General features: G+C 33.5%; 1 protein-coding gene across 8 annotated transcripts in view; it reads left to right on the plus strand.

The window, feature by feature from the left end:
* The window catches only part of CDH12 (cadherin 12), an 880,529-nt gene that overhangs the window by 698,777 nt on the left and 162,763 nt on the right, over window positions 1-18,989 (plus strand). For 7 of the 8 annotated variants that reach the window (XM_081053550.1, XM_081053549.1, XM_081053551.1 and 4 more), the window contains one exon: window positions 9,786-10,080. The exons of the other annotated variant lie outside the window; for it this stretch is intronic. In XM_081053550.1, coding sequence (XP_080909676.1) covers window positions 9,786-10,080 — 295 coding nt within the window. The remainder of the gene's footprint in view (window positions 1-9,785; window positions 10,081-18,989) is intronic. 8 annotated transcript variants of the gene reach the window in all.

The raw sequence follows: 18,989 nt of genomic DNA on the forward strand, positions 1-18,989 counted from the left end.
ACTCTCACGTCTGCAGGTGGAAATCTAGCAGAGTGTGACAGGGCATCTTTTGTTCAGGGTCTCACAAGATGGAAACCCAGGTGTCAACAGTGTTTTTCTCTTTTGAGCATCTGGGGATAAATCAGCTTTCAGTCTCATTCAGACTGTTGGCAGAATTTATGTCCTTGCTGTTTGAGGACTGAGGTCGCTTTTCGACTGTCAGCAGTGATGCGGGGCCTGTCCTGACTCCTCCGTTTCCCCTCTGTATCAACAATCCTCATTATGGGTGTTTGTGTTCTTCCAAGCCAGCTGCAACATGTGTCTCTGACTTCCTCATTCTACACCTGGGGAAACCTTTCTGTTTTTAAAGGTCCCATGCGATTGGATCAGTCCCACCCATGGTCACTTAACCCTAAGAGTTAAATCCTTAGTCTTCACATACCTGGGAATGACGCAGAGTATATGCCAAGGGGAGAGAAGTCTTGGCCAACATTTGAGAATCCTGCCTATCACATCATATGTTTGAATTCAGTCATAATTGAGAATTAAGGTTTAATTTGGATTCATATCTGTACTGGGTATTCACAAGTCATATGATCAGTGATAACACAATGAAGTGTAATTGGATCCTGGTTAGTCTCAGAAATTCTGTCTATAACTTATCTTAATCAGCGGACAATGGTATACAGAGAGCAAAAATTATAAACAGCAGTGAAAGGAGATCAGTAAATATATTATATTTTTAAATCTTGGAAATAATGCAACTATCCAATCTGTAGTATCTATATGTCAGCCTTAGTAAAATGTGCTACATACACACAATTCTATAGATTCTATGAATTATTAGGGAAATTTAATAGCAAATCATGTCAGCATCTTCTGAAAAACAATCAAATTTTGAAAGATTTATTATCATTTAAGGTCTCAATTAATGTCAAATTACACATCTGTTTTTATAATCCAGCATTTCTTGCTTTTTTTTCTTTTTTTAAGAAAAATGAACTTCAACCTTTAAAAATGCAATAACCTGAAATCAATTTATGTCACTCAGGCATCCAGTAACATATATTTGCTAAAAGCAATCAAAATTGAGGTCCCAGCATCTGTGAGAGCTGTTTTCATTTTTCTTTTCTTTTTCTCTTAAAGTCAAAGTGGCACTATTATCTCTTTGGAGGTTTCGTTAAAATCTTATTAGCTGTAGAGGGAAATAAGTGAACCCTGAGAATGATTCCTTCCTTAACGTGTCTATAATGAGAGGTAAAAAATAAAAATAAAATAAAAAAATCTGAATACCTACATTTAGAAACAAGATTTAACTTATTGCATTTCTTAGACAAAACACTTACTGTGTCTGTTTCTCATTAACACATTGAAATTTAGCATTAAGATTACTCATTGTCGTACTCTTGGAAGCACAAAAAATATTTAATACATAAATTATCATGCAAATAAGATAGTATTTATGACACTGTTATAGTATATAAGACTGAGAGATATGAAATTGTAACAGAAACTATGGCATTAAACAGCTTGACTCATAATACAAAGAAAGCAACCTGTACTTGGATTTATTTTTTCTGCATTTGTGATATCATACTTTCAAAATCCACTTAAAATAGTTAAAATGAAAAAAAGAAATAAAATACTTCAATGAGGTGGCTTTGTGCTTAATACATAAATAAATCCCCACAGTCATTCATGCTACAGAAAATGGGTCACCTTCAAACCACCCTTGAAAATAAGCAGAAAATGTAATTTTAGATTGTGTTCTTAAGAGCATTGTTTTCGAGTATATCCACTTGGCCTTTTATTCATTTTACAAAAAATGTGCATGTGTGAGCACATGAAAACACATAAAGTCACTCTGTTTCTGTCTTTATTCTCACATACAACATGCACACACACACGTAAACATCCTATACCCATGTTCATGTGTATTCCTGTGGTTATTAATTCATTGTGAGAAAAAAGTAAACATGTTAATGACTATTTTTCTAACTAAATAGAGTTACTCCATTATGTGTTTAATATAATGATTTTGTATAGGTTTTAGAGCAAATTATGGTATAAATAATGGGCAGAGACTTAAAAAAAACGCATTTTCATTGAAATGTTTTTTTATAAAAAAGTAAGTTATGTTTTCTTCAACATAAATATTGTTCACTTTTTCTAGTAGACTATTGTTTCAAATATATAATTGACAGTAGTTTATTGAAATGATCTAACTGTAAATATAATATTAGTTTATATTTTAAACAAAAACACGTAGCGTGATTTTCAAAATATAGAGTATGTGCTTATTAAATTTTCCCATAGGGAAGATGATTTGAGAAGCACAAGCTATAAAAAGAAACTGTTTTGAATAAATGTTTGTTGCTATGACCTGTTTAGTTCCCCCACTAGACTTCTGTCTCCTTAAGAGCAAGTATTAAGATATATTCTCTATTCTAGTGCCTACTGCAGTCAGTACAGGGCAGTCCAAAGAATTTTTGAATGAAACTATTTTCACTAATGCATCCATAATAATACAATCTGATTTTGCTCTAAGAAACTGTCACAGAAATAATTCTGAGTAGATTACATCTGTGACTAATCTAATTCTCTAACCAAAATTACATATATATACATGTATATGTATATGTGTGTATATGTATATATACATATATGCATATAAGTATATATATACACATATGTATATATACATATGTGTATATATATACTTATATGTATATGTGTGTGTATATATATATATATATATATATTTATTTATTTATTTTTGTCTCAAGAGAGACCCAGTTTTGAAACTTAAGAAAAATGCCAAAAATGCTATTATGTTAATCACATTAAAAGAGAGCTGATTTGGTTTAAGTGCTAGTCCGAAAGGCACATGGGGTTAGACAGCCTGATTTGAATCTCATCTTTATATCTTTGTATTTGTGTATCTTGAGCCAACTTAGTCTCTCTGTGCCTCAATTTCTGTATCTGCAAAATATGGAGAAGAGTAGGGTTGTACTCATAAACTTGTTCTGAGTGTAAAGTGGTTTAATATTATAAAGCCGATGAAAAATTGCCTAGCAAAAAGCACAAGCGGGGTTTGATGGGGTTTTCTGTCATTATTTTGGATCCAATTAATTTTCTTGGACCTATGAATATAAATCAATATAGTATTATGGAAATAAATATCGCTGTACTGGGCTCATTTGAATGTAAGTGGAGAGACCTGAAGGGAGATAGGCACTATGGAGTTAAATTCTCTAAAAATATCCTCCAAATTTCACAATATAAATATTAGAATTCACATTTTACATGTGAAGATTCTGACATTAAAATACATTAATAACTTACACAATAACATCCAGGTGAGAAGTAATCGTTTGGGGATGTTAACCCCAAATGTCTGATGATCATGGATTTTAGATCCCTCTATGTGTTATAATAGAGGTAACATGTGTTTGTGTGCTTTATTAGAGTTCTTAAATGCGTATACAAAGAGGTTAGGGTACAACATATAGCTTGAGAAAATTAAAGTTTACATTTTGAGCTATTGGAATTTAGTTAAACATATTTATTTTATCTGATTTCTCATGTTAGTATATTGCCAATTAGTTTGAGAATTAAATAAAGCTTATATGATATTTTGTACAGTGCCTGGTATTCTGTATGGCCTTATAATAAAAGCAATACCATGGAAAAATAGTAACTAGTAATAACAAATTAATAAATAATATCTAGCTATTATAATCAATCATTATTATTAATGACCCATCAGTTTTGGAATTTACCTTAAATCTAGAGTAAAGCATACAAATCCATCTAGTATTCTGAAAAATAACCACACTTGGAATCATACATAAAATTCATTTTTATTCCAAACAGAGATTTCATTGCTGATGATTTGCTCAGAATCTTTTATTGTCTGGAAATAGTTCGTTACCTAAACATGGCTGTGTGAAAAATGTTCTACAGCTTTAGGCATGTAGGAAAGAAATTATTTTAACCTTCTCCTCCCATATTTTTCTTCCCAATTCCAGGCACCGTGCCAATGACCTCTCAAAGTTTTGCAGAAATACCTATTAATATATTGTGATGCTCTCAAATGGTATTATATAATCTGGGTGAGCTAACATTGTAAAACACGACAATCTGAAAACATAATTAGGGTACCCCGCCCATGTAACCACAAGTGCAATATTCAAGGACAAAAAAGAAGACAAAAGAGAATATCAGGTGAATAGTGTATCTCTTTAACAGTGTTAACCAACAGAAATTCACCCGAGCAAATTTGAAGATCAAACTGACTGTATGGAATGAATCATGAACCAGGAAGCTTCCCATATAGGAAGCTCTGCTGAGGTGCAGAAAAGGAAAGGTTCTTTTATAGACGGAAAGGGAGCAGAAAAGTGAAATTATTAGCAAAGTACTCATTGTTTTGAGCAAGGTCACCCTCCTAAAGTGTGAAAGGGAGCCGGCTATCTGATGGATTATCTCTCTAGTGCTGACCAGATAATTCCAGGTTGACTGGTTAAAAGGTTACATACCTGGGAGAGGCTGAGATGGCAAATAGGTGAGGTGTTAAGTCTTGGCATGGGGCTAAGCACAAGTGAGTCCTTTTGGGACCTGTTGTTTCTTTTTTAATAACAACAGAATGTATACTATATCCTAGGGCATCAGCTTCTGTTGCTTCCAAGCTTTGCAAATACTCTTTGTTCTTTGTTCTTCCTTGGCATACCTCTGGGGAGGTGCGGGCCTTTCTAAAATGGATTTTCACTTTCCTAAATAGAAGGTAAAATATTTCCAGATGATAAATAGCTTTGGGTCTGTAACCCAGGCATGGGAGTTCTCAACTCACATTGGGCTGTTAAAGGGAATTCCCAGCTTTGTAAAGTAGTATTCCTTTTGCTCAAATGGCAACAATCAAGCTAGGACGAACAAATGAGTCCCCTCAGAGAGTAGAATTGAATAGAATATCAAATATTCTTGAGCATTCAGTGGCTTCAGAAAGAAATTTTGCATTATACCATTACTCAGACAGAGTTATAAATCATCTTTGGGTCTGGTCTTCTTTTGTCAATAAACAATGCCTTAAAAACAATCTAATGGCTTTGTAGATCATTTAATGGCCATTGTGATGTTCTTGAGAACAGAATAGGCATTAACAGGAAACACGCAACTACAAAAAGGAAAACACTAAGTATTTTATAAGTTCACCAAGGAAAATCTGGGAAAAGTAGTTTGTTTTATACGAAATGAAATTATTTCAGCCAAAGAAGAAACTCACATAAAGTTTTCTTATACTCATTTTTGCAAGTTTATCTGAATGAATTCTGTATGTAAATAAAACAGTTTCTCCTTCCAACATATCCCATTCTCTCTCCATGCCTAGCAACCACCCCCTACTTTTGCAAATAGCAAATAAAATAAAATCACTGCTGGACATAATAACATAAAAAGCATTTTCTATTCTTATGTGCACTTTTCACCCTAGAGCAAATAAGAATAAATCCCTTCTTCTATGCAGCAGTTTCTAAAATATAATCAGAGAGCTGCTAGTAAACACTTAACTTTAGATAAGCTTTCTGAAAACTTTTAAGCACTCGAATTCAGATTTGCTTGCACTCTGAAACTCGTCCTCAGTATCTTTTTTAAGCCTCTTTTGGCAGCTCATTTTTACGCTCCATCTGACATGACTTGGAAAACATCAGGAAATAACTACACCACTTCCCTAGAACAACGATCGGGACAGTGCATATTTCTATATCCATCATTTATGGGACTTTTTTTCTGGGACAAATTTTATTTTAAGCGTCAATACTAAAAGATGATTTTATTGGAGTTGGCAGCAATTCAGTCAGTAAATAGAGTCAGCACCTACTCAGAAACAGCTTTTTAAAATTAATTTAAATAAGAAACATTTATTGCTGTTATTTTTAAACATCTATAAAGGAGAATAACTTAACAGAATTGTTAGCTTGTTGGATGTGCAGCTTAAAGCCCCTGTGTTAAATGGCATCATGTGATTTTTGTAGTTAGCACAACACAAAGATGAGGCAAAGAAAGCATGGGAATCCTCCTTCTGTTCCCTTCCCTCCTTCTTTATGCAAAGGAACAAAGAATAAGCTTTGCAGTGTAAGCTAAGCCTGAATTCCCTTATTGAAAGTGTAAAAAAAAAAAAGTCATAGAAATCAATTTATACAATCATTCAAGATTCAAAAATTTTTGATTCATGAAAATTATATTTTTGATCCAAAAATTATCCTTTTATTTTAAGGAACTAAACATTAGAACATACACACACACACACACACACACACACACACACACACACACGTACACACTTTCCTTCTGGTTGCAGTGTTAATGCAGGAATAAGCAAAACCCATTGACTTCCTTGAATGAATATAATACAGACATTAAAAAACAATTTTGAAGAATTTCAAATGACATTAAAAAATGATTACAGTACATTGTTATTGAAAAAAATGACTTATCTCTCATTTTTAACTATTGTATATAGTGTATGTACTCAGAAAATATTATATAAATACAAAAATATATAAATACATTTAAGTATGTATACCCTTTTCAGACATGTATATACTTATATACATTCATTTATATATAAATATGTGTAACTAAAAGAGTATAAAATAATAAAAGATGGTAAGAAGTTAATGGGGATTTTCATTTTAATTAATAACATCCTCTATTCAAATTATTTTACATGTGATATGAAGAAAATTCTACAAAACCCAACATCAGGCCAACATCAGTTATTTAATATTAGTATTCATGTTGGAGAAACCCCTATACTTTAAATTAGTCACCCATGTACCTGATTCAGTAAACACTAAATAGCTAATATTAAATATTGCCCGTCAATGCAGGTTATTGTATGTGATCTCCTTTAAGGTATTATCATTCAGTGAACTACTATACAAGTTCTAATCCTCTCAAGAGTTTTACATTAATCGAGTTCACTTTTAGTTCAAATTTGAACATATTTTCACATATTTCTTTGAAGGTTTAATCTCTACAAAACTGAGATTTACATTAGAAGAAAAAGTTGGAAGAGTAAGGAGTAACAGCAACTGAATTTAATTTGGATTTTGGATAGAACTGAAAATACATTTGCTTTTTTATTGTGTCAGTTTGAAAATAAAATGGTTCTGATTTTAGCTAAATGAAGATTTTGGGGTAACTGTCCTTGCATCTCATTGTAAAAACCTACTTAGAATTTTCACTTGGTTTCCACAATATTACCACGTATATTTCGAGCCATTGGCAAAATGGATTCAGTTTATAAAGTCATTGCTTTTGCATCGAGCTTTTGCCTGTGTCTTATCTTTAGATAAATTTAAAAGCAAAAGCAATACACACTATGTTGAATATCTTTAATAGTATGCATAAAAATTGTAATTTCAAAATCCTAAGTTCAAAGAAGATATATCTGTTGCTTGATTTTATGCTTGAAACGTTTTATGCTTCACAGCTATTTGTAAAATATTGGGGGGAGGGGCTTCCTCATGCTATCCATAGCATTTTCCTTAGACTTGAGCAAAATATACAGAAACTTAAAGAAAAATCAAAACCTCTTATTGCCTTTAAATTTTTAAAATTGTATCACTTACCCAAATCTAAATCGGCATATTCTGTTATACAAATATATTTTAAGAGCAAATTTTGAAGTAAATACACATTTTCAAAATGAATAAATTCATTGTAATAACATTAATTTGAAGGATAATATTATTTTACTGAACTTTAACCAGAATGTTGAGTTTAAAAGCAAGGATGGAACCACAGTTGAGTCTATGGTTTTATGTTTTGATATTGCTAATACTAATACCAGAAAGTCAATTTGCAAAATAAGACTTATATAACTTAAATATATATTTTAAAGCTTTTTCCGATGTTGAAACATTGAGAAAAAATGAAAAACATTGAGAAAAAACAGAACTCATTCTTACCCATAATTTTGCAGGAAAGCTGTGCCTGTATGTAGTTTTTAAAAATGTATTTATTTTTCTTATTTAAGTATCTGGTATCCAATCTTATATTGGTTATATTCATTTCAAGTGTACAATATACTGATTTGACATTTTTATGTCTTACCATGTGATCACCCAATAATTCTAGTACTCATCTGTCACTGTGTAAACTTACCAAAATATCATTGACTATATTGCCCTGCCCCTTTCATCGTTCTTCCCACCCCCTCCCTTCTGGTGACCATCCTTTTGGTCTCTGTTTCTATGAGTCTGAATTTGGTTAGTTTGCTTGTTTTGTTTTATTTTTAGATTCCACATACAAGTGAAAGCATACAGTATATTCTCAGCCCAAATGGCTATGAGCACCTTAAAAGTTTAACACTTTTCCTTTGGCTGATCTGTTGATTGAAATGAGCTTTAAAAAAACAAACAAACAAACGAAAAACAAAACAAAACAAAAAAACAACTGGGACAGTGGAATTCAGATGGCTATACCCAAATGATTGAGAATAGTTTGAAACATTTTAGATCAACATCTGAATGAAAAACAAAACGTATTATTTGTAAGAATATATTCTATATAATTTATACAAAATATAAATTTTATTGTATGTATAAAAATATATATTTATGAAAGTACACATGTTCTTAAATAAGTATAGAATTTGTTAATTATATATATATATATATATATATATATATATATATATATATATATATATATATTCATTTTGGATAATTTATAGATCTCCAAGACAATTTCTGTCTTCTATTCATTTTTGCACTAAAGTTTGAAACAGTGTCACAGTGGTAATTTCTCTTCTCTGTGGTCCTCTCCCCTATGCTATTTATTGTATCTTATTCCAAGCTATAATAGTGCATTATACATGTGTTGAATTGTGAAAGAAAATAGCAGCAGTATAACATTTTTCTATAAGTTTTCAAGCATATAGAATGAATTATAACGTCATTTGTCTGTGAATCTGAAAGGATTATCAGTGATTCTACCCATCATTTGGATGAGTAATATTGACTAACTCATTGAAAGGCATCAGTCTGTTAAAATACCATACATAACTGAAACTGTCTTCCTCTGGTAAAACTCTCCTCTCCTTCCAAATGAAAAGGCTCAATGTTTTCTCACTTCCTTATCTTATCTCTCACTAAACTCAGGTCCTTTATTTCTATGTTCAGGCTATTTAGAGAATTTATGATTTAGTATTTATGACCAATTTTATTTTAATTACAACCATCATTTAAAATGAAACAATAAGTATACTTAAGGTTTTTGCATTTCATTTTATGAAAATTTTATTCTCAAAAGTATATAAAAGAAGTATATAAAAGAATATATGCAAAGGTTCACACTTGTGTTTGTGCATGCTGATTTATTTGGGGGCTATCCTTTTGATTCCTGAATTCATTGAGAAATAAGATGGATTGACAGAGTATGAATGGGAGGAAAGATACATAAGCTATCCATGTGATAAGTCAAGTAAATGAAAAGGTGAATGGTGGAATCTCTGGGATATACTGTAAGTGTTCACATGCTTTTTTCAAACTTTTGTTGGTGTCTGTTTAAAATGTTTATAATCAAACATTAGTGGGGGGGAGGAAAGAAGGATAAAGTACCATAAGATTTTTGTTTAACTCTTCTTATTAAAAAACAATATACCATAAGTATGGCTTTTTAACATAGGATCACCACTTTAATGGTCTTTATTCTCTCTCTCTCTCTCTCTCTCTCTCTCTCTCTCTCTCTCTCTCTCTCTCTCTCTCTCTCTCTCCCTCTTTCTCTTTCTCCCTCCCTCCCTAAAGCTGCATTCAGACTTGGATAAGGGAGAGGGCACTGTTAAATACACCCTCTCAGGAGATGGTGCTGGCACCGTTTTTACCATTGATGAAACTACAGGGGACATCCATGCAATAAGGAGCCTGGATAGAGAAGAAAAACCTTTCTACACACTCCGTGCTCAGGCTGTAGACATAGAAACCAGGAAGCCCCTGGAGCCTGAATCAGAATTCATCATCAAAGTACAGGATATTAATGATAATGAGCCAAAGTTTTTGGATGGACCTTATGTTGCTAGTGTCCCAGAAATGTCTCCTGTGGGTGAGTAGACAAATCAAAATTTTGTCATATGCTACGAAGCCTTTTCATAATTTGTTTTCTTAAGGTTGATATAAACATCTTTTTTGTAATGTAGAAAATTATTCTTCCCGTATAGGGGACACAATTATTTTTATTTATTTTTTTCAACTTTTTTTTTCTTTTTAGTTAATTTTTATTTCCTTTCTGCTCCATTTTAAAGATATAAATAGATACATAAATATCTAAGGTATGTAATATTCTTCACTATTTTCCAGCATTTGCGTTTCTCTGAACTCATGGAATTCCTCTGTACTTTACATATAAAACTTACTTTGTACTGAAATTGATTGTCATTATAATCCCAGATGTCTACAAATGCTGGGGGGTAATTATCATACCCACCAAATACCGTGTAGTAATTCTTGGCTCAAAGTAAATTATTTAAAGCGAATATTGCATCTGGGTCTGGAAGTGGTCCAGAAAGGGATGTGTTTCATCCTTCTTACCTGTCAATAGATTCCAGAAGGATGGTATTGTTTTCTGTACATCTATAGGTAACCCACAGTAGTTAAGCTGTCTCACTAGGAAACGCATATCACTAGGACTTCACATATCATTATGAAGTCATTATTAGAATCAATTTACAATTAGGTTAATGTATCATCATCGTTCTTAATTATTAATAATATAAATTTACATTTCTATGATAACCTAAATTTACGAAGTCCTATAATACAAGTATGTATTTTAAGGTCAATGAGTTAAGATTTTCGGCTTTAAGACCATTTTAAATTAATAATGTTTACTACTCAGTCACCACTGTCAATCCCTCAATTTGTTTCAAATTCTAGTTTCTAGCACATTTGTAAGATAAAGGTACTCATCACTTCTAGGTTACAACTTGAAACTCATATGTAGGCCATTGTTAGACTTTTCTAAGTCTGACATTCTTCAGAGGGCTTCTGCTGCCCCTACAACCATCCCAGACACACAAGGAAGGTTGCACAGAGTACCCTGAGGGCAGAAGCAGGTTACTGGCTATAGAACTTGTCACATGGATTTACCATAAATGCACTTGAAATTGTGTCCGTGACCTTGTCAAGCATTCAAAGACATATTCTCTCCTTGACCTGAGAAATCAGCTGAGAGTAGCTCACTTATATTTAAAATTTTTATGTGCATACTCAGCGCTGCATATCTGTTACTCAGTTTCTACTACAGTTTTTGAGCCTCCTCTTTCATGTGGTTCTATGTTTGCTGGAGATGGAGATGTAAAATGGGAAGATGTCTTATTAGAAAGTAGTCTCTGGAAATGGGGGAGAGTAATTTTTAAAAAGTGTGCCTTGATTTTACAGGGGGAGAAAAATGGACGTAATATTTTTGAGAAAAAGTATGACTTTTAAGAAGACAACGCTATTTAGTAATTAATACTTAACCCAGTGCTGACTTCATGTAAATTGGAGATATTTACATGAATTTATGATCCTCAGTAACTATTATTAAAACTGCATCTTTAAAGCCAACATACACACCCCTCTACAGTATTAGAAAATCCTCCTTATTAGATAAACAATTAGGTCTTTTGTTGTGCTGATTAGGATAAAGAGTAGCTCCAAAGTCTGAGCCCCTTATGTAAGGAGCTCACAGCTAGTGCCTGAAGAGAGAAATAAATCTGGAAAATCAGGCAAGGGGTAGGTGAGGGAGAGAGCAAAATAGCTTTCGTGTGCTAATGGGTTGAGCCATAATTTGGTGTGATGCTGTGAGGTATCAGAAAGATCTATGGATGAATATGTTCTTTAAAATGTTTTTTCCATGGACCATAATTGATATATCTCATTGGTTATTCAAAGGACTCCAGTAAATACTAAAACTTATTTTCAATGTACCCACTCTTTTTATGTATTTATCTATTTTTAATGACAGAGGCGTATTTCTTTAGAACATGAAACGAGATCACATGCTATGAGTTCACCCAGGTATTCTTGGTTTACATTTAACATAATATGCTCTTTTCCAATAAACACTAAAAAGCATAAACACCACATACAAATTAAATATTAGAATTTAATATCTACCATGCACTACTTTTGCCATTCCCCACAATCCTGCCTATATACATATAATCAAGTAACACAGGAGACCCGTTAGAATTCTGGTATTTGTTGTTTCTGCATGTACAGGACAAACCTAAAGCTAATGAAAACCTACTGTGCATTCCGGGCATCATATTAATATCTTTAGTCCCCTGAACTCCATTCCCAAGCTCACCCTTCTCACCACATGGAAATGCTGCATTGCTCTAAGTCCCTTTGTCCAAAAAGTATCCTTTTCTCACTTTTCCCCACATCCCATCTAGGCAATTCCTGCCTCCAAGACCAGATGGAGCTCATCATGGTATATTAGACAGTATAGCTGTTGCTGAAGCAAATTTCACTGTCAGTTTTATGTGTTTGGGATATTCTCTCGGAACTAACTGTCCTGTCCCAATAATTGAGAATGTTGCTATTTCATTTTCAATAAAAGAAAAGGATCAACTAATTCAATATATATAGTAAAATACCTTATTTTGTATAATAATACAAAATATCAAGAAATATTGGAATAGCAACAAAGTTTATTGCGCAAATGTCAATTTGGCAATAATGGATTGTACATCTGAAAATATGATGAACAATTAATCTCGGAATGAAAATTAACTAACGTGAAAATTATAAAGAACATAACTGTACAAAGGACAGATGGTGGTCAGCAGGATGGGTAAAGATTTCAGAGGAAAATCAATATTTAAGACTTGTAAGACTGTGGAATATCTTTAGTTCCTGAAAGTTGAAGAAAATTCTAGTGAATCTATGAATTGTTTAAGAGACAGGTCATTTTGTTACTAACTTGTACGATATCCAATATGCCATGGAAATAATATTAATAGATAAAACGCTTTTACTCTGATCTAAGAAAATTACTTAATGATCCAGACATTTCCCAACTCAAAGTTACTCCTTGGAGACAAATTTGGTTGTTATGAATGTGGTCTTAATTCTTTAAGATCACTAGAGTAACAAATGAATTATGGTAATGTGCCCTCTTTAATATCTGGTGATTATGTATTGATAGAGTGTGCAGTTTAAGTAACTTTTCTAAGTATGCTGACAGTTTTAACATCTTCAAATCCATATTCCTACTTGCATTATCTTCCTCTGCCTGAGCTAAGCCATTTTGAGGCAGCTGATTGGGTTATTAGTGACCAGGTCTCTATGACACATTTTATAGATGTCAATTCTGAATCATAATTTATGTACTAAGACCTACCATTTCCTGAGCAATAGTGAAGGGCCAGGTGATCTAACTAGAGACTCGCATTCCCTATTTAATTTAACCATTACAATAACTTCATGCAGTACTGTTTACTATTTGATCTTTTTTTTTTATATGAACACTTAACTTCCATGTATCAGAAATAGGAATGACTCCAAGGCTCTTTAGAACAAAATTAATTGCAATCAATTATAGCTTTTTTCTAGGGTTAGTGGCTTTTAAAATGTCTTCGGGAACTTTAATTTAGTTTCAATTGCAGATGAGCTGGTTAAGACTTTGGAATATACATATTATATATTATATTATATTATATTATATTATATTATATTATATTATATTATATTATATTATATTATATTATATTGTTATATTATATTAAATATATTAAGTTGAGATTGGGGTTCCCTGATTAAAACAAACTTTGAGGAGTAGATATCTTTTATCCAATGCCATAAAAAAGTTTAAGTGAAATAAAACAAGGTACACTTACAGGAAATTACACTGCTGGCTTAATACAACTTTTATTAACTTGCACCCCTATTTTTTTTAATATGAACGCTATTTTGTTTTACATAAACTTTGGGGATAAATGCTAAGATGAAATTTTTGGTAGTGTTTTTAATAGGTTATTAAACAGAGAATATTTTATACATGGTCATACTTAGCGGAATTCCAAGAAGGAAATAGAAAGCTGTGACTATACTTAACATTAATGTATTATATCATTATAATAATTTAGAAATGTGTATAAATCTCCACCTTTTCTTGCTTTCACAGAAGTGACATAGGGATAGAAACCAAGTAATGATAAAGCAGATATATTATCTTATCCCATGTGCTAGCCTTGTCCACAGGGAACATCTCAAGTGGCACCGTAGGAACAGGTAAACTATCATCGGTCTCCATCTGTGTCCCATAAACAAAGTTTTTGTCAGGAGGTTAGAGACAGAATTGCCTGCATTCTACAAAAAAAGACATTCTCCTTGTATAATCAAAACACATGGATCAAAGTCAGGAAATCTACTTAAATGAATTATTGCAAATTAATACTTAGATCCCATTCAGGCTTCATCAATTGATTCAATAATATCTTATGTAAATAAACCTTCAAGGTCAACATCATATATTGCATTTAAATGCCAGGTCTCTCTTGTTTCCTTCAATCTGGAACAGTTCTTCACCTTTTCTTTACTTTCTTGACTAACAGTTTTGAAGATTTCTCAATATTTTTTTTTCTTTAAAAATCTCCCTTATAGTGGGTAATTCTGATGTTTCCTCACATGTAAATTCAGCATATGCACCTTTGTTAGGTACATCACAAAGGTTACATCCTATCAAGTGAAACATGGTTTTGATTTGCCCCATTAATAATGATATTAATTTTTGTTACTTCATAGACGTTTGGTATGAGTTATCTATGGCTGTGTAAAACATAACCCCAAACTTAGCAGTGTAAAATAGCACCTACTTATTGTCTCACAGAAACATGGGTATCCAGGAGTGACTTATAAGGGCACCTCCGGTTCAGGGTCTCTCAAGATGTTGCAGCCAAGCGATTGGCTGGGGCTCTGGCTTGATCTAAAGGTTTAATAGCAGGGAGGTAGGGATTTTCTTCCATGCTTACTCATGTGGTTGTTGGCAGGCCCCAGTCCATTGCTGCATGGACCTCTCTTCAGAACTACCTCACAACATGGCAGCTGGCTTCCCAGGGTGATCAATCTAAGAGAGCTAGAGAGAGAGAAAACATCTCTGATCAAAGCCACAATCTATTTATAACCTAATCCTGAAAGTGACATCCCATCACTCTGCCATATTTCTAATTGTTAGAAGTAAGTCCAGCCCACGTTCAGGGAATAAGATTATATAAAACCAAGAATACAAGGAAGTTGAGATCATTGAGGGCCCTCTTACTGTCTGCTTAGAACAGTCCACCTTCTGCCCCCAGTTATTTATGTTACTCTGTCATACAATGTTTATTCAGTACCTTTCTAGGATGCTCAAATTTTTGTCTTATTATTTCATAAGTTCAAAGTCCAAAAACTCATCATTTATATCTAGGTGCAAACAGGCTTCTTGGATTAAATTCTTCTTGATCTGCAGACCTATGATACTAAAGAGACCAGTTCTTTACCACCCCTCAACCCACAATCTTCAATGGTGAAATGTGCATAAGATAACTTCTATAGAAATTTCTGTTAAAAAAGGGGTGGGTGGGATGCACAACATAAAAGAGTTACTGGCCAATCACATTTCTGAAATCTAGTTGGTAAATGTTGAAAGTTCTTTGATCAGGTTCAAGTCCTGATCAAAAGAATGCTTGTCTCGGGCTCTCAGTTCCACTGTCTGTGCTCTCAGTTCTACCTTCAGTGGTAGCCTTCCTTTTCAATTAAACATAGCATGTACTTGCAAATAAGCAGCTTGATGATTTGGCTTCATGCCAATAGAATTCAGTGTGTCTAACGGCCTCTTCTCACTGTACAATCTTTTTTTCTCCTCCTTTAGTCCATGCTTGTGATGTTTCTGTATATAGAACTTTTTTTTAAAGAACTTTGTATGTAATATGAGTACCCCATGAGTTTTCTTGGGTTTTGCTGAATTAGTCAACCAGTCCCCTCAAAATAAATCATTCTCTACCTTGGATTCAACTTAGATGCCAGGGTGACAAAGCCTTTACATGAATTAGGATCCTTATTGTTTACTGGAGAGGCTCTTGAGACATGCATGCCATTATTTATTAAGAGAGAACTTGTCTGACTAGACAGTAAGCTGATGGACCGTCCTTGATCTTTCTAAGAGCTTAGCAAAATATTTTAGTCACTCTCATGGCTTTATCTTTTGACCATGCTTTCTTTTGTGTCCTGGGTTTAATCTATGCTTAGAAACCTCTTCTTATGCTATCATTTGTCATCTGGAAAGACCAGGGATCTTTAAAACCAGCAAGATTCATTTTGTTGAAAAGTGACTAGGTCAGTTTTCTATTGTCCAAGTAAATGCAAGCCATACTTTTGCTAAAATTTCAGTCATTCCATAATAATGATATAGCTTCCAATATGATGTTCTTACTTTCCTGCAAACCTTCAAATGCAAGATATTCCAAGTCCAACATTCAATAAAAGGTTTGCTAAAGGCATTTTGTACTGACATTCTCCTGAAAGACCCCTGCCTGACTGCAAAACCATCCCCACGTTTTAAGTATTTGTTATTGCAGGATCCCTTTACCAGGTACACAATTGGTATTATCTACTACTACTAGGTAACAAATTGCCCCAGGATTTAGAGGCTCAAAACTACAAATATGTATTATATATTGGTTTATCTCAGTCATGTATTATGGGCTCAGCTTAGTTGGGTGTCCATCCTTCCAAGTCTTTCATGGATTTAGAATAAAGCTGGCAATCAGGAATGTGGTTGCATCAGAACCTGTGGAAAGATGCACTTCCCCATGAGTAAGATGCACTTACTCATGTCATTGTCATCTTGGAATTGGTATGCTGTCATATTCTTTTTGTTAGGATCAACTTGATAAGCCCATTCCACACTCCAGGAAAAGGGATTAGGCAATGGTGTGAATATCTGATTTACACATAACTGAGGTCCATCTTCCTTACATTAGATGATGACTTTATTATAAAGTTAATCTTTATCTCTTTGTGATTATTACATATTTTGGCAAGCAGTATTTTGAAACTGGAGAAATAACCTGGTTTTCATCATACTTTCAAATTATTCTATATTTTAATTCATATCAGTGTGATCTTACGATTTCTTACTCTATTAAAACAGTTCTAATCTATTAGTATCATTCTTTCTTTTAATATTGACATTATTTTAGATTTGGCCTGTGAAAGCTCTTTTAAGCTGATTGTGTGTCCTTTAGGTATTATCCTTTAATTATTTAAAGCATTCCTTACTTTTTGGCCGAAAACTATGTTTGGGACTTGTTTTGCTCTTTTCCTGCCCCAAATCTAGAATTAACTGTTTCTCTGAGGAAGTCTCTTAAATAAAAGGATAACATGTAGAAGCCCGAATCTGGTTATTATGTGTGTGCATTGCTGTTGGACTGTCATTGCTCCCAGGCGCAATCAGTCGGCCCAACCAAAGAATATATCTACTATGTATATATACATGTATAATATTTATTTCCATGTCCTTTTCCATGTATTGAAAACGATGATTTCATACTGATACCTCCAACTCTAGTATAACACCATCATTTACTCCAGTTTTTCTTAAACCCTTTTATAATCCATAACTCTCTTTTCCAAGAGTGAGAAATCTGGCTCTTGCTTTCTTGAATATATTTTTTTATTTGATCAAGTCCCTGTTTATAACCAATTTTCATTGCCACCATCCATTCAGACCTCTTGCAGATGCCTCAATAACTCCATTTCAGCTTTGACAATCTGAACTGGCTGCTCCCACTGTGTTTTATTACACTGTGGAGGTTTTGCCCACCTCACTGGGGCTCTGATTCCCACCATGGGCTGTATTTCCCATACACAGATGCCTTTCTCACAAGGACGGATCTCTGATACCCACTGGCAGCCCTTCTGTGTGTCACCTTCATCACTCTACTCAGGATCCAATTCCTTGCTCTGTTCTAACACAGTTCCTCCCCAACTTCTCCATCCAGTATCTCTGCCAGCACAAAAGCCTACCGCCCCCCAGCAAAGCTTGAGGACTGAATTATTCTAGACGATCATCATAGAGGAAGAGGTTCTCTTTGATTCATAACGGAACTTAGAGTGTTCCTGGAAGTGACTGTCTCTGGGTTGTATTTTTTGCAGGTATTAATAGTATTAAATCAGGGGTCTTTCATTCATTGTTTTCCTTCTTAATTTGTTGAGCTGTGTCAGCACTTTTATGTGAGACGCAAAAGGTGACCTAGAGAGTAGTTAATAAGGCCAGAATCTATTTTTTGCCGAAATACTGATTTTTTTAATCTTCTTTTCCATGCTGGTGGTATCTTTTCTATTCTAACAGTCAATAGAAAAAAAAGCAAATGACCAAAACAACTAAAGAGTTCTACAGTGAGGAAGAGAACAGAACTCAGAACTCTGTGGTCATATGTTCTAGTCAAGCAGTTTGTGGGTGCTGAACTTGTTGAGTACAGTTCTCTGTTCTATTATTTCCTAGTTTTGAGCGTTTGCATAGGTTATTTTACCGTGTTGCCCTTCGGTTTCCCAACCTGCAAATGAGCAATAAAAATACCTTATTTCCAGAATTATTACCAGTAATAAATGAGAAAATTTATGTGCAACACTTGCCACAATGCCTGGGAAAATGTCATCAATAAATTGGGAAGGAGCCTGTTAAAATATGGTGATCATTCTCAGGAAACTCACAGGAGAAAGCCGAAGTTGAAGAGGTCCCAGCTAATTATCTTAATCTTTTTTTTCCCCCATATGGTCACTCCTCACACATGAGCTCAATATTTACCATTTTACACACACACACACACACACACACATTTTTTTTTTTCTACAAACTATTCTAAGTCTATTTAAAAACCTAACAGACTTGCTATCCCAATTTACATTTTCTTTGGTGTAGAGTACTCTTTTGTCTTAATGTGTGGAGACAGGCTGTTGATTTGTGACAAATACCAATTATCAGAT

This window comes from Rhinolophus hipposideros (genome assembly GCF_964194185.1).
Source record: "Rhinolophus hipposideros genome assembly, chromosome: 7".
NCBI classification, from domain to species: Eukaryota; Metazoa; Chordata; class Mammalia; order Chiroptera; family Rhinolophidae; genus Rhinolophus; species Rhinolophus hipposideros.